General features: G+C 40.8%; 1 protein-coding gene across 1 annotated transcript; it reads right to left on the bottom strand.

Moving 5' to 3' along the window:
* Positions 1-1,789: 1,789 nt before the first annotated feature.
* NSUN3 (NOP2/Sun RNA methyltransferase 3) lies at positions 1,790-15,388 on the bottom strand. The gene is made up of 7 exons (XM_058045721.1): positions 15,299-15,388; positions 14,517-14,626; positions 13,642-13,692; positions 12,594-12,886; positions 11,197-11,351; positions 10,565-10,686; positions 1,790-2,412 (listed from the first exon to the last, which is right to left on the bottom strand). The coding sequence occupies exons 1-7, from the start codon at positions 15,386-15,388 to the stop codon at positions 2,142-2,144; spliced, it is 1,092 nt and encodes a 363-aa protein (XP_057901704.1). The 3' UTR covers positions 1,790-2,141.
* Positions 15,389-15,625: the final 237 nt, after the last annotated feature.

Below are 15,625 nucleotides of genomic sequence, written 5' to 3'. Positions count from 1 at the left end.
GCACTGCTCAGGAAAGAGAAGGAAGGATGTGACAAGGAATTAAATTACAACTACCTGTCTGAGAAAAAAAAAAAATAGGTGAAAAAAGGAAAAATATCGCAGCCTTGTAATGAAGGGGAGGAAGGGGAGCAGAAGTCAGAAGTATCCAAGAGATACCTGAATGGACAAGAAGCCTTTTCAAGAAGTGCCTTTGAGAGGACAGTACTTGCCAACATGTGCAAATTTTGCCCCTCACCTCTACAGGCCTGCCTCCATCCTTTCTGCTTTTCCCTTCTCACTCCACATGTGCTCACCAAATTCCTGTCACCAGCCAGAACTGATTAGAACAGAAGGAAAAAACCAACTCCACAGCACTCTGGAATAGAGTATAAACCAGAATTAATCACGTCCAAACAAAAATAAGTATCACTTATTAATTTGCCTTGCTTTTACCTCTCTTGTTGGTGCATTTTTAGACTGGTTGGGAGTGGAAAGGGACTCCAAGAGATCAGCAAAAGCTTATGCAGAACTCAGTGCAGCTTTTAGACACAGGTCTAAAACAGCTCACAGGGATTTGCCCATCTGCTGAGACTGAGTTCAGCTTCCAGGGGTCTCTTTGTTCTTCCTGTGATTACCCAGTCCACGTCCTCCTCAACCATCCAATTCCAGCACATATTTCAATTCCATCCCTGAGCAAGTTACATTCTTGCCTTTCCATTTCAATTTCCACAGGGCAAGTGAAGCTGATGGGAAGCATTCTGCCAAAGGTATGGTTATTTCGCCCAGCAGCCTGACATGACTCCAGATCTGGATATTACATTTAATGTTGCTGGGACAGATGCTGTCAGGCCTTTTCACAGTATCCTCTGCATACTCAAACTGCATCAACTCTACAGCCTCTCAAGTTTTCAGAGACATTGCTGACAATTTAACACTGCAGGGCCACCTCAAATATTTTAACATTTTTCATCCCAAAGCAGGGGAAAGGATAACTGTGAAAGCTCACACAGCAAAGGGTGAGGTTTCAGAGCATTTCTGATGCATTTGTTTGCCTCAGCAGAAGGTACAGCAGTGTTCTGAGGGCAAACTGTGTGATACACACATAAAATATACTAAATGTTTGCAAACTGAAGCAAGGCAGATTTGGATTTGATATTAAAAATAAATTCTTTACAGTGAGAATATTAAGATACTGGAACAGGTTGCTCAGAGAAGGTCCCATCCTGTCCCATCCATGCAATTGTTTAATTTATGCTTTGATGAGACTTGACAACCTGGTCTACTAGAAAGTGCCCCTATGCACAGCAAGGAAGTTGAAACTTAATAATCTTTAAGGTCCCTTCCAACCCAAACCATTCTGTGACTCTGTGAAATTAATAAATGTACAATGCCACACACCCCCCTTTCCACAAGAGCAACTCTTCTACCTCTGTTCCTTAAAACAAAGGTTTTAACACCAGTGATTATCACCTTCCACCTGGGAAAGAACCCTTGGGGATGATAGGGTTCCACTCTGCTGCAAGACAAGCATAGGCTGGAATATACACAACATTACTCCAATTCGTATTTTTGCAAGTTCAAAATAAAAGAACATTAATAAATTAAAAAAAAAAAGTGCTGGTGTTGATCTAACTGCTGACCTTTTCATCTAGAAACAAAAGACACCTTTGTTTTTTAAGCAAACAACTTAGCAAATATGAAACCTGTTCTGCCAGTGCTTGAAGATGACACTGTCCATACAAATCAGCTCTTGCAGAAACAGAGATTTCTAAATGTGTTTAGAGAGAATGCAGGATTTCCATGACTTCAGACCACTGAAAACAATTTATTTTAAAACATACTGTATTAGAACCAAGCTAGTAAATAAATAAACCAAAACCAGTGCAAAACTCTACCACATTAAGCCCCTATTCTAGAATCCAAATGTCTTTAAAAGCATCACCTTGAAAACAACACAGATTTCCTAAGGACTTCTCAGAGGCTCACAAGCCCATGCTCGAAGGCACATTTATCATTTTAAGTTAAAGTATGTTAAATTTCTTGCTTCCTTTTGATCAGGAAACTGCAATGCTCTAAATTCAGCTGCCTTGGATGTGCCCACATTCACATACTGTATTTAAATCAATACTAATTTATCATATACTGCTCATAACCAACAGGCATCAGCTGGAGGACACTTTCTTTAATTTAGCCACGTACATGGGACCCCAGGCTCTCCCTTTCTCTGGGAGAACCAGCAGTTCATGCTGCTGCATTCCACTGAGGAGAGTGAACTCCTGGGAAACACCTCTGGCCATCCCACTTATGTCCACAGGCACCACATTGCTGCAGGAGCTCAGGATGAGATTGATCACATCACTGTTTTCTGCCCTGGAGAGGGTGCACGTGGAATAGACCAGGGAGCCACCAGGACGCAGGGCTTCAACAGCAGACCTGCAGAGAACAACAGGAAAAAGGGGAAAAAATCAACATCAAAAGCGACACACTGCTAGTGGGAGAATGTGTACACTTATAAATCCAGAGTAGAAATAAATATGACAAAAATAACATTACAAAAATGTCTTAACTTTAGGTTCAAGAAACCACCCACAACACAATTTTGCCTTTCATTTTTGCTGCATTCTCAGTGAGCTGAAGGTATTTTTTACACCACAGTGACAAGCACAAAGCAGCATCCATTCAGAATATACATCAGGCATCCCTGTGCTCAGCACTGCTGTGAAAATGCTGCAATTGCACACAGAATGGGTTATCCCACATCAAAAAGCCTGTTAGACACTTGGCAAGATGCTTGTGTGAACCTGCAGTAACACCTGAATTAATGACTGGGCTGTAATTTTAGAAACATTCCTGCTAATTCTGCAACTCATTTAGCAGGTAAGAGGATTTGGGGGTGTCACTGAGGCCTTAAAAACCTCATTTTTTAAGGATCATATATTTATGTGCCCTTCGCTTATAAACCTGTTGACAAATTTTGACTAAACCAAGGTAAAACACTGGCTTAAAGCCTGAAAGCTTCACAACTACTGTTGGGTGGAGGGAACAGGGGCTCTTTACACTGAAAGTGAATTTAAATTTAAAACTTCTTTTTCCCCACTACAAGATCTGGCAAGTCCTTACTCAGACACATGAAATACAACCTATGAGTATAGAAATGAGACACGCATGTTGTATTCACATACTCCAAATTAAAAGAGTAAGGAGAAAACTCAAAAATCTTGCACCACAGAAGTCTTCTTCAAACCTGGTACCACCACATTTCTAAAAGAAGCTACACAAAAGATTAATTTTGCATTTAAAACACTGTCTGAATATAAATCCCACTAAATCATATGTTTTTTAGCCATTTTTGGGTCAAAGACTGCATTGTAAGCTGGTATACAAACAGCTACTACAGGAAAATAACACATTAAATACATTTGTTCCCTTAATAAGATTTCTTTAATACCAAGAAAACCAGAACGTGTGAATGGTGAATGACACTGAATAATCAGAGACTTGTAGATGTTGCTGACAAAACTGTGCCCAAACCCCAGGGGAAAAAATATCCTGGGACAAAGAAGAAGTAACAAAAAAGAAGAAAAGTAACAAGCATCTCCTCAAGCCAGATGAGGTGAGCAGTCCCCAAATGCAGCAAGTCTGATTCCAAGTCTAGATAAACAAAGACAATGCCATGGAAATAGCAATTCCTCTAGAAACATGCTGAGGACTTCCCAAGGGTGATAGCTGACCAAAAACAGCTGAGAAAGGAAAGAAGAAAATACAAGGGGGAGAAAAGATAAGCCATTTAACAGAATTGTGACTTTTTGGGAAAATAATCAATAAATAAAAGCTTTAGCACAAGGGGGACCAAAGCTGATCACAGCTTTCAAAGCTGCTCTGAAAGTCCTGTCCAAAATAATATGGGAACACCAGGACACTGCTTCAGACAATGCTAAGACCAGGTGAAAACTCCTGAGAATGATACCAAACCTGTTTCTCTTGGGAGCATACACATGACCTTGCTCAATTCTTTTATGAGTCTTGATTATGATAACCAGTGAGCCAAGAATATATTAACAACCACAGTGCACCCACATATATGGACTTAGCTGCTAAATTCAAGCAAAGCAGGGATGTGCAACCTTCCCTTCTCATGGACACCAAACCAGCAAGAAAGCCTGATGCACTCTCTCTTGGCCTCACTCCCATTTGGGGAAATTAAAATCACTTTCCCCCCCCCCCCCCATGTATTGGACTTTGCTTTTTACCTTTCACATTAGAACTCAAAGAGAACAGAGGTGAAATATAAATGGGCTCTCATGAAGTCAAGCGGATCTTCAGATTTTTATCAGAATCCACCCACATAACTCATTTTTGACAGACTTTCCCCTGCCAGCTACACCTTTTCCATGCATGCAGGAGTGCCAAGCCCTGAGGGCAGCCAGTGAGCTTGGGAACGCTTCAATGTGACAATTGAGATGTACTTGTAGCAAACCTGAGAATTTTACTCAGAGAAGCAGATAACGGCAACAACTTTCCTTCCTGTAAGCCAGCATTTAGACAAGAGAGAAAATGCTTTTACCATGCAAAAGGGGAGAAGGTAAAAGAGAATAAACTAGAGGTTAAAATCCTGGACACTTGCTAAATGTCTTTTTCTTCCCATTCAGGACAACATTTTCAAGGGCACCATGCTGCTTCAACTGAGTCCATCAGAGCAGCACAGGACTCTGAAGGAAAACTTGAAAATCTCACCTCAAAACCCCCTTGTGTCTAAACCTCAGCTTGTGAATCTCTACTGGCCCGTGACCCAAAAAGGTCAGCCTGCCCAGTGCAGCTCTCTTCATCTGAACCTGCAGCAGGAATTAAGATATCTGAGGAGAATTACTCGAGGCAGCAAGGTTAATCAATGCATCTATCCATCCTGTCAGGAGCAGCAAGGCTCAAAGTCAATGCCCCCAGCCCGGATTAAACCTGCAGGGAGCTGCAGAACTCCAAGTGAGGAAGGAGGAGCTGGGCTCAGTCCCACGGGGTGACACTGAGCTGGGCCAGCAGAGACACACAGTTTGGCCCTCTCCTCATCAGCAGCACAGAGAATTCACTCAGGGCAGGATCTGAGCATCAGGGAATTTGTTCAAATGTATTTAACCAAACTCCTCTCTAACCACTGGAGGGAAACCAGCTCGTCCAAGGGCTAGGCTGGAGATGAAGCACAACTTAGTCCTACTGTAACTCCACCATCTAGGAATTAAGATTTCTCTTTTATTTGGAAACTTAATTATCCACTCTTAGCTGAAGGAATTCAGTGCCTGTTACTTTGTGACTCCCAAAAATGGGAAGTCAAATCTAGAATGATGAAGACGCCAAAATATTTTTCCACCTTCCTCTTACTACAATGTTAAAAAAACCCCTCACATTATTTAAAAGTAGTTAATCTGCACTTCTTTTCCTCTTGGTGGCACACATTACATTTATTTATTAAAGAGCTAAAACTTTCAGCTGCTATAAACATCTAGTTAATATCCTAATGCTATTTCAGGTACACATATTTATTGTAATGAATTTTACAAGTTTACAGGCACTACTACTGCAAGGTTTCATGCCTCACATGAAGAAACATCAGAACACACAATAAGAGCCCTGGAAACTTTTTCTAGAGCCTTTCTCTGTCCATCTCATTCCACAAGTTCTGTAAAACAAATTAACATATGCAGATTGCTCCTTTTCTCTTTCTAAATGAGACTTTACAGCACCAACAAAAAACAAGTAAAGATATTATATATTTATATTTAATGTATAATAGATAAATATTTTATATTTATATTTTTGCAGGGTGTGTCTCTGGGTACAAGCTCCTATTGTAATGTAGAAGTCAGAGGTACAACAGATGCATTGATCTATCCTAACTCCCTGTATTACAGCAGTACCAAAAAGACTTTGGAAAGAATGTATTATTTCAAAGCTTTTTTTTTTTTTTTTTTAGTTTATTTCTCAAGATTTACCAAATTAAGGAAGACAAAACAGCATTACTGTTTAATATCTCAGGGGGAAAAACATTATCATGCTAAAGCCACATGACAAACCCAAAAAACTCTTCCATGCAGCTAATATGTAGTTAGCCAGGGCTTAAAAAGGATTTTTTCCCACTGACAGAGGAAAGTCTTGGTGTCTCAAATATCCTTTTAAAATTGGACAGTAACAAAAATACGCATTTCACACTATTGGTAGCACCTGCATGTCCAGCCTATCCTCTGACACGTGGGTTTATGCTGCATGCCACGGAAGGGGCAGCATTAATTATGTTAATGATTCGACCATTTTCTGTATTAAAGTCTAAAGATGACACAATTTTAGGGCAATTTTAAACTAACAAAACACTTCAACAGTGCCATCTTTTGGCAACTACTATGTATTTCTGCTCAATAGGCAAGATAATGTCTCATCAGAATAAAAAATGCCAATTCTATTCTTTTTATTGACTTAAAATATCCACATTACCTTTTGCCTCTCACAAGAGTCCAGATACTCTGTGGCAATATGACCTGCATGTTAAAGGTTTTGCTTTTATTTCTTTGAACCTAGACAAAATGATAAAGGAAATCCTTCAGTGTCAAAATATCAATTCTTTTTAATATTTTGTGATGGGCAGTGACAGTAGTTCAGCACTCCCTCTGCTCCTCTCTAAATAAAATTTGCTCTTGTGGAGAAACACTGCAGCTCAGAATAACAGGAGAATCATGAAAATCAACTGTCTTTTAATCAACATTAAATTGAATTATAAATAAAAGGAGACACAGGCATCACAACCAAACCCAGTCTGTTGTACCCTAGACAAAATTTGTCCCCAAAATCCTGATAAGCAACATTTCTATTGCAAATACTTCTAAATTATTCTGAAGCAAAGACAAAAAACGAGCTAGAATTATTGATCTTTCTCCTTTAATGCATGGTAACTTCTGGAATAACCATCCTGTAAAAACAGGGATATGAGACAGCCCAGGAGGGAGAAAGAAGCCCACTAAAGAGAACTTCAGGGTTAGTGGTTATCCTCACAGCTCATAAAACACACAGAGAAAGCACCGAAGGTGAAATTAAAGCAAAATTTGTGCCTGAACTCAAATATGTGATCCCCAAAAGCTGCTGAGTAGCTTATTTATTCAGTCATACAGTTATTTATGTATTCAATAGACCTGGCTTTGCAACACACCCTAAGGGACTTGATCCATAAGTTATTCACAGTGTGCTGCCACACTTAAAATCAGAAACTAATTATTTTAAGATAAAACATGATGGAATACCTGGAGCCACAGCAGTGGCCACAGCACTCACATTTTGTGAAGAAATTCCAAGCAACCATGTAAAACCTCCAATAACCCAATCATAAGTGCTTTGGGGAATGGCACAGCACAAACACACACAAAATATTCAGCTTTTGTAGGACAGAAAGTGGCTAAAGAATCCTACCATCCACACAACCCACAGCAGATTTGCTGGTCCAACAGCTGGAATTCTCAAAAATTCCCAGTGGACCTAATTGAGAAGATGGTTTTGGACAATAAAAGGATTAACTGGGCAGCTACAGAGGAGCAGAAGGAAAAATTCCAGGGGAAAGAGCTGAAGATGTGATGAAGCAATTCCCAGCACAATTTACCCCACACTGCAGAAATGTTACAGTGGTGACATATGCTAAATATATGATATTTATAAACACAATTTTTGCATTCACTCTATAACCACAAAAAAGCCCAGCTAAGAGCACACCATTCCTCTCCTGTGGAAAACTCCACCATTCAGTGAGAATACAGAGCTGTTTAATTACTCAGAGATGCTGCGTATAGAAGAGTTACAGTAGTCTGAATGCCTTTGCTGAGTTTTCTAAATTGTATTCTGTTGGATTTCTGTTCTGCTGAGCCCTAACACAAGTTCCTCTCAGCTGCAGAAACCAGTCTAAGAATAATTACAACATCCATAACAGTTTAACCACTGTGTAATTGGGCATTCAAGCTTAGCCCAAAATTTAATTTCTCTCTGAGAACTGATAACATTGGTAAATTTGCTTTTGGGAACTACTGTATTTTGTGTTAGCACTTAGCATCAGGAATTGAATATTTCTTTTTTTTTTTAACTTTGCAATTTGTTTTCTGCATGAGCACTCCAAATACTAACAAGATTTGCAGTATGTTCTTGGATTAGAGCACTCAGCAGGGATGCTTTGGTTTGGGTATGAACAATCATTACAATCTCAATTCCCTTCAAATCAGTGGTGCCCTCATTGCTTAGAACATTTGCTGTTCAGCATTTATATCACTTATTTACATTTCAGATTTTATGCAGGCTGCAGGGAGAAAACTGTTGCATCAGCTCCTTCCAGATCTTCATTCTCTGAAGCCTCTATGTACTTAATTAATTACACTGTTCTGCAAACCCTACTTTTCCTTCATTCCCTCTCTGATGACCCCAGCTTCCCTCAGAAACAGATCCATAAAAACAAATTACAGGTGAAGCCTTTCCCTCATTAAGGAGGGAACCTCAAATTTTAGGCTGCTGCTTGACAGACATAAAAATAATAAAAATAGAACTCCACTCTGCATTTCACTCTTTTTTTTTTTTGTTACACTTCATCCTCCTGCTAAACTGAACTAATGCTTGGTCCCTCAAGCTTCACTTTCAAATCACAGGATGGTTGGGGCTGGAATGATCACCCATTTTCAGTCCAACCCCCAAACTATCCCAAACTGCTCCCAGCCCTGTCCAACCTGGCCTTGGGCACTGCCAGGGATCCAGGGGCAGCTCCTCTGAAGCCATTCCCCTGGTCCTGTCACTCCATGCTCTTACAATGTATTTCTTACACTACACTAATGTATTTCTCTCAATGAAACTGCTGGGATTCAGCCTTACACTTGTTTTTGGTTACAGACACAGAACCAAGGTCAGGAACACCTGGGAGCATCAAGCACCAGGTAACCTGAATCAATGAACCAGAGAGACCAGAGCATGAGCTGCCTGTGTAAAAAGCAGAAAAGCTTTGCTTTTCTTTTTTTTTTTTTTTTTTTTTTTTTTTTTTTTGTAGTAATACTCATGGAGGCTCAGCCCTCCTGAATATTACTGGAAGTACCAGAGAAGGGATTCAAACTCAACTTTTTATTTATAATTACGCACTCTAGTCATTAAACAGAGGCTTGAATAGGGAAGCATTCCAGAATTTTAGTTCTAATGCACTTGTCACAACCCATTCAGCCTTTTGTGATCTTGCTTTATCATTTCCTTTTTCCCCTTTCACAGGGGATCTGAGATGTCCTTAGAACTGGGAATTCATTCTGAAGTGATCAGGTGAATAGAACAATAACCACCAAGTGGACAGCTATCCTTTAAATATTTTACCCAATAACACAAATAATTCAATCAATAAGCCATATATACTTTACCAATAACCCTTATAAACTCCAACTCTTGAAAGTAACCATCCTTGAACTACAATTTATATAGCAAAGGTATTTTACTAATTTATATAGCAAAGGTATTTTGTCTTTACAAATTCTTATTATTGTTGCTAAGGTAAAGAACATTTTCAACACAAAGTTCTCTCTCTATTTAGGAACAATTCAATTAAATCTGATTTGGGCTGACAGGAATGTATTTTTTTTTAAACAAGGTTTCTGCTGTCACGAGTTCTCCAGGATTACAATGTGGAATGATTTATGCAAATTCTCAAAATTTCTCTGCATGATGTATGCTTCCTTTTGCTACAGGTTCACAAATTGGATTTTCCATGTCAGATATTGAAAAGGGAAAACTGGAACAGGTCAGAGTTTTAAATGTGATTGATTTCTTCAAAGGAGATGGATGACATGATGCATTACTGCAATAAGATCCTCATATTTCTGCTATAAATCACAGGCTTCTGCCAGGCCTTTTTCAACTGGAAGTCTTGCTAAACTATCCTGAACTGCAATGGGAACTTTCCATAAAAATTTTCCTTTTTTTTTAATAATACGTTATTTTTCCCTCAATTTGCTTTGACAGATGGACTTCAGGCATGACTGTTACCCCACAAATAACATTCAAGGTTTTATTTTAGAAGGTTTTATTGAAAAGTCACTCTTTTTTCTCCCCCATGAGAAAAACTGTGCAGTTTGAAATGCTTCACAAATACCAGCCCAGAGCTGGTAGCTTTAAAATGTGTAATACACGAGAGCCTGGCCTTGGATTACTGGGGGCATGTTCTCAAAAACAAACAATCCTCTCTTTCCCCCACCAAACCTCACATTGTTTTACTTTTTTACCCTGCAAGTTAGGACTGGGAGCCTTTCTGTGCTGCAAACAATCAATATGGAATACATCTAAACCCATTTGAGCTGTGTACATCTGAAATATTTTGGTTTTACACCAGGCTGTTATGAGTCATCTGCAAATGGGCATTCCTGTAAGTAAGAGGACCAAGGGCTCACTGCTGATATCACCCAGCCAGATTCCCACATCCTTATTATCTGGTTATTCTAAACAACCACATATTCCTGGCATTGTTTCCAGGGGGAGAATCCTGGGTTGGTTTATTAAATCTTGCTGCCATGTAATTTTTATTCCTTTACCTTTTTGCACTTCTCACCTTAGGAGCTGGAATTGCAAGGAGGACAGCTCCTTCCTTTGCATGAGCCTGAGCACAGCTTGCTGAGGGTCAGCAGAGAAGAGCCAGCTTCTGTCATTTGAACAAGGAGCATCAACCAGGACCTAAGCCATTAATAAAATAACCATTATTTTTTAAAAAGTCAATAAAGATGGTCACTTTTTGAAATTAAATTTTCTTTTGCCAATATTAAGGAAATTTTATTTTCCATTTCGGGGTGAAATGATCCCATTACTATATTAGGTGCTTTTATGGGGTTAGCAGCTGGGGAAACAAAAAATTAATGCTCTGAAAGTAAGATCCATCCGAGCAGCTCCCTCTTGTTGTCCTCCCCTTCCTAATTACACATCATGCAAAAATTACAGCTACAAGGTGTTCAGAATTCACTCCCAACATTATCCAGCACAGGAATAAGTGCACAACAAGCTTCATAAGTGTTTCCTAAGGCTCTACAAATCCTGTACATTACTTTATTCCCCTTGATAGGTCAGGTATTTTTGTGGAGGGATCAGAAAAAAATTTAAAAAAAAGAAAATTAGAAAGACAGCAGCATAGTAAGAAGAAGAAGAAGAAGAATCAGGATGCAGAAATATAATTTCCAATAATAATGTCACCTTGTCATAAAATTCAGGCTGAAGATCTCCAATCTGTCTACCATCCAGTTTAGAGACTGTTATCAAGTTAATGACAGGATCTGGGATGAAGGATTCTATTGTCTGCTCCAACCATCTTGACCTCAAATCATCATATTCATTACAGTGAAAATAACCTTAGAAAATGAAGGAAAAACAAAGAAAAGTAAACACCCAATGATAAGTCTCTATATATTTTTTTCTGGTTTTTTTTTTCACAAATATGAGGAGTTAGACCCATTTTGGAAGTTTTACTGCACTGCCATGACTACCATGGAGTTTACACCTTATGTGCCTGGGTTATTGCACTTTTTAGAATGCTGTTGAATTTTTATAAACCTAAATAAATTTCAACAGGCTCCTACAGAGCAAACTCTAAATATTTACTAGCAAATCCTTCTGTAGCAATAGCACAGTAAAACCAACATTAATCATGACCCATATCCAAAGAGCAAGTGCCTTCCTGGGTTCCTTGAGCCACCATCTAAATGAAGGGCATGCCCCATATTAATAAACTGCCTTTAAAAAAAAAAATAAAGTATCAATTTTTTCTATCTTAAGGTACATCTTAGCATTCACTGAGGTATATTAAGAACCAAATTCTTCACATCTCCCATTCAGCAACAGCTTGGTCTCATCAGAAGCAGACAGAAGGTAAACTGCTGGGGTTTTTTTCTCTACCCTTCTGAAAGGACAATTCCTATTTAATTGACTTCATTAGCATCACCCCATTCCTCTAGAAGAGGAAACCAGCTGTAATCAGCTGCTGCAAGTGGTTATAGTAATGGTCTCACCAGGAGGAGCACAAGGTGCTGTGAGCATTTTGAAACAAATAAACTGGGAAACAGCAATCCCTGCTTGCTTTAAGTCCTTGGACCAAGCTGCTGCTTGCTGCTGCCTTCTCAACACTCTGATCATCTCAGAATCCTCCTCCAACCAATTCCTTACCATAAACCTTTTCCCTTTGCCCAGATCTTGCACATTTCAAGACTGCATCTTGCATAATTTCTTAAGGTCTGCTTTACATCAGCACACTTAAATTTACCTGTAGTGTTTGCACTGAAAAAAGAGGTAACAGAGGAAAGGGGAAAAAAAGTAAAAAAGGAAGAGAATAAGATTGCAGATTACTTACATTCCTGTGCCAACAAATTGATATGGCTTTAAGCAACTTCTGGAGAGGTAATAGTTGAGAAAAAATCCACAGAGCTACTCTACTTCTGCCTGTCACTCTGCAGTAACGTACCCTGAAGCAAGGACTGCATTTTTAATCCTCTTTTAGGCAAACAGATTTCATAAAATCCTTATGAAACAGCACAGAACTAGGTGGAACACAAACTGTTTGCATTTTTTCCCCCCCCACCAGCACCTGGCTCCATTACCTGGGCAGGCACACTGCAGGATAGCCACAGATTTTCCCCCTGGTGCAGCACAGAGATCCAGAACACGTTGGCCATCCTCCACCTCCAAGGCCAGCACGGGCAGCAGCGAGGCAGCATTGAGCAGGTAATAGTCCTTCAGCCTGCCAGGCTGGTGCTTCTGGGCAGGCAGTCTGCCAGGAGCTGCCCTGCTGTAACACCTGAAGGCTGCAGGGAGGTAGGGCAGGGCTGCTGCGAAGGCAGGATGGTATCCCTGCTCAGCCAGGCTGCTCTCCAGGCCAGGGCTCTGGCTGAACCTGTGAAAAATGACCAGATAATATTGGCATTCTCATTTATGTACTAGCTTATACGTGTTGTTAGTGATTAGTTAGTTATTAGTATAACTATTTAGAAATAGTATCAATTATATCTCTTTCTAGCTGCTTTTAATATAATATAATCTATCAGTTTAAGGATGCACTCACAGAAATAGCACTGTAATGAATAGAATATCTATGTATCACTAATGGAAACAACAGTGTGATTAATGTATTGTATTACAGACCTCAGCAAAACATGAGATGTGAAAAAGGCTTTTGTGTAACTAAAAACAGTGCAAGGCCATCCACTGACCAACCTGTCCAAGTGATAAGACAACCATGACACAAACCAGAGCACCAGGGGACAATTAGAGACACCACATTAAATTTAAGGGAGACATAGCAAATCCTTATCAGAGGATGTGAAACAGCAGGATGGAAATACAAGAAGAAATAAAAGATATTGACCTGACCCCCAGGATGCCATGCAGACGAGGCAGTGTGTGAAGAAATCAAATAAAGGAGTTGCAAAACATCAGAAAATTAGCAAGAATGTTTGAATAATATATGAAACACATGAATATGCATGTACCTCAGTGATTTAAGAGTATAACAATAACACTGTTTGTATACACAGAAGTTTCTCTGGCTGTTGGCCAGGAGCACCCCAGTGCTAGAAATACTGTCATTCTTTGTCATATTATTATTAAACTTTAAAAAATTCTACAAACTGCATTCTCTTTTTCACAAACCTGTTCAGCAGCACGGCGTGCTGCCAGCACCATGGCGAGGTCAGCACGTCCCTAGGGTGAAAAAAGGAAAAGCCATTCAATAACTCATCAAACTTTACATACAATCCCACTATTGGACAATTCTGGTGTAATCAGGAACTCATTCTTTTGAGAGTGAAATTAACCATTTTGGTTAGAAAACTACACAGGAAAATAATTTTAATAGGAAATCAAGCCACTGTTTTTTCTAATGATTGCACTTAAAGCACCAATTTCTTCTCAAACAAGATAGTCTCTATTTTCTTAATGTAAGAGATATAAATGATGAAGCATAATGGTTTTCCTGACTATAAAGTACTCCCCCGGGGACAAAGAATAACTGTAGTATTAGCTGTAAACAACAAAAATAATCACACACACATTAGCTTTACAATGCTCATTCCAGCCAACACTAAAATGCCATTTTTACAAGTTTTCTTTTTTACATTTTGTGTTCTGCAAACACTGGGCCAGTAAAACTTAACACATATTTTTGGAAGACAGCAGTGGTATGTGATAGAAATATGCTTGTTTGTATTTCAGTTTGCTCTTTCTTGCATGGATTTCCCCCCTTTCTGTTTGAATTCTTATTAATAATTTTTCATTTAATCTAATAAAAAAAAAATTCTTCAGAAGTATTCACTGCCTAGAGCAGAAAAACACATTGATCCAAAGTGCTTATAAGTTGACTCAATTAAACTAATGCTATGCGTGGATACTTTTTGTTTTTTAATAATGAGGTTCTTTAGCAGCTATGCGATCAAGACCCAAATTCAGTGACAGCCTTTGCCATACACATCATTACTAATCCAATTCCTTATCTCTCCCTTTCCTTCCACGTCCCCAAAGGCACAGACCTGACGCTGCTCCATGCATCTCCCAGCTCTGCCGTGTACTGCTTCTCGAAGTGATCCAGAACCACCCGGCAGATCTGCTTCTGGAGCTTCCCTTCTGCCTTCTTCTGCAGCTTCAGAGAAAGCGAGAAAAAAGAAAAGCAGTAAAGTCAAATTAAACCCTCTCTAGTTCTCCCTAGAATGAATAAAAACCATCTAATTACATCAACTGAGTTATCAATGTTACTGGAACGCTTAAATATGGCACCTTTATGTGATCAAGATGTAATAGACATTTCAGAGAGCACAGGAGTTAAGCTACAGCACACTCTTCCTCCCTGCTCGGCTGGTTAATCAATACCCTCCATATCCACTGTGCTGATAACCCAGTGCCGGCTGGCACTCTGATGGAGTTCACCCCACCAAAGGAAGGGAAAGAGCTTTTGGTGTCTAAGCAAACCCCGAGGGCAAACGCTGAAATTCCCTCCCTCGGGGCACCCAGCAGCCCTCCCGTCCCGTCCCGTCCCGTCCCGTCCCAGGGCGCTCCTTCCAAAAGCAGCACCGGGAGGGAGCTGGGGCAGCAGGGAGAGCTCTGTCAGCGCCGGAGCAGCTGCCGGCCGCGGGTACAGAAGCCCAGGGCGCACTCGGCGCTGCGGAGGAGAAACACGGGCAGCACACACGGGACTCTCTGCTGTCCATGGCTCGCACAGCCCGCGCAGGAAGCGGCCGGGGCCTCCCTCCGCGCTTCCGGCCCCGGCTCTCCCGGCCTGGCTCTGGCTCCGGCCCCAGCCCCGGCCCCTTCTCACCTGTCCCAGGTCCTGCCCGGCCGCCCGGCCCGGCCCCAGCCCCAGCGCGGCCCCGGCACGGCGGGCGAGCGGCAGCGCCGGGCCCCGCATGGCCCCACTGCCCGGGGCGGGGCGGCCGCGGCCCGGCCCCCGCGCTCGGAGCCGCCCATGCCGGGAATCGGAGCTCTTCACAGCGCCACGGAACGGAGAGGGGCAGGAACGGATCTGAAAGACCAGCTGGACCTTAAAGATCACCTGGTCCCAACCCCTCGGCCAGGGGTGCGGACACAATCCCCTAGAGGATGCTCAAGGCCCATCGAACCTGGCTTTGAACGCTGCCACGATTGA

Source organism: Melospiza georgiana, chromosome 2 (genome assembly GCF_028018845.1).
Source record: "Melospiza georgiana isolate bMelGeo1 chromosome 2, bMelGeo1.pri, whole genome shotgun sequence".
In the NCBI taxonomy this organism is placed as follows: domain Eukaryota; kingdom Metazoa; phylum Chordata; class Aves; order Passeriformes; family Passerellidae; genus Melospiza; species Melospiza georgiana.
This window is presented reverse-complemented; position numbering and strand designations above follow the sequence as displayed.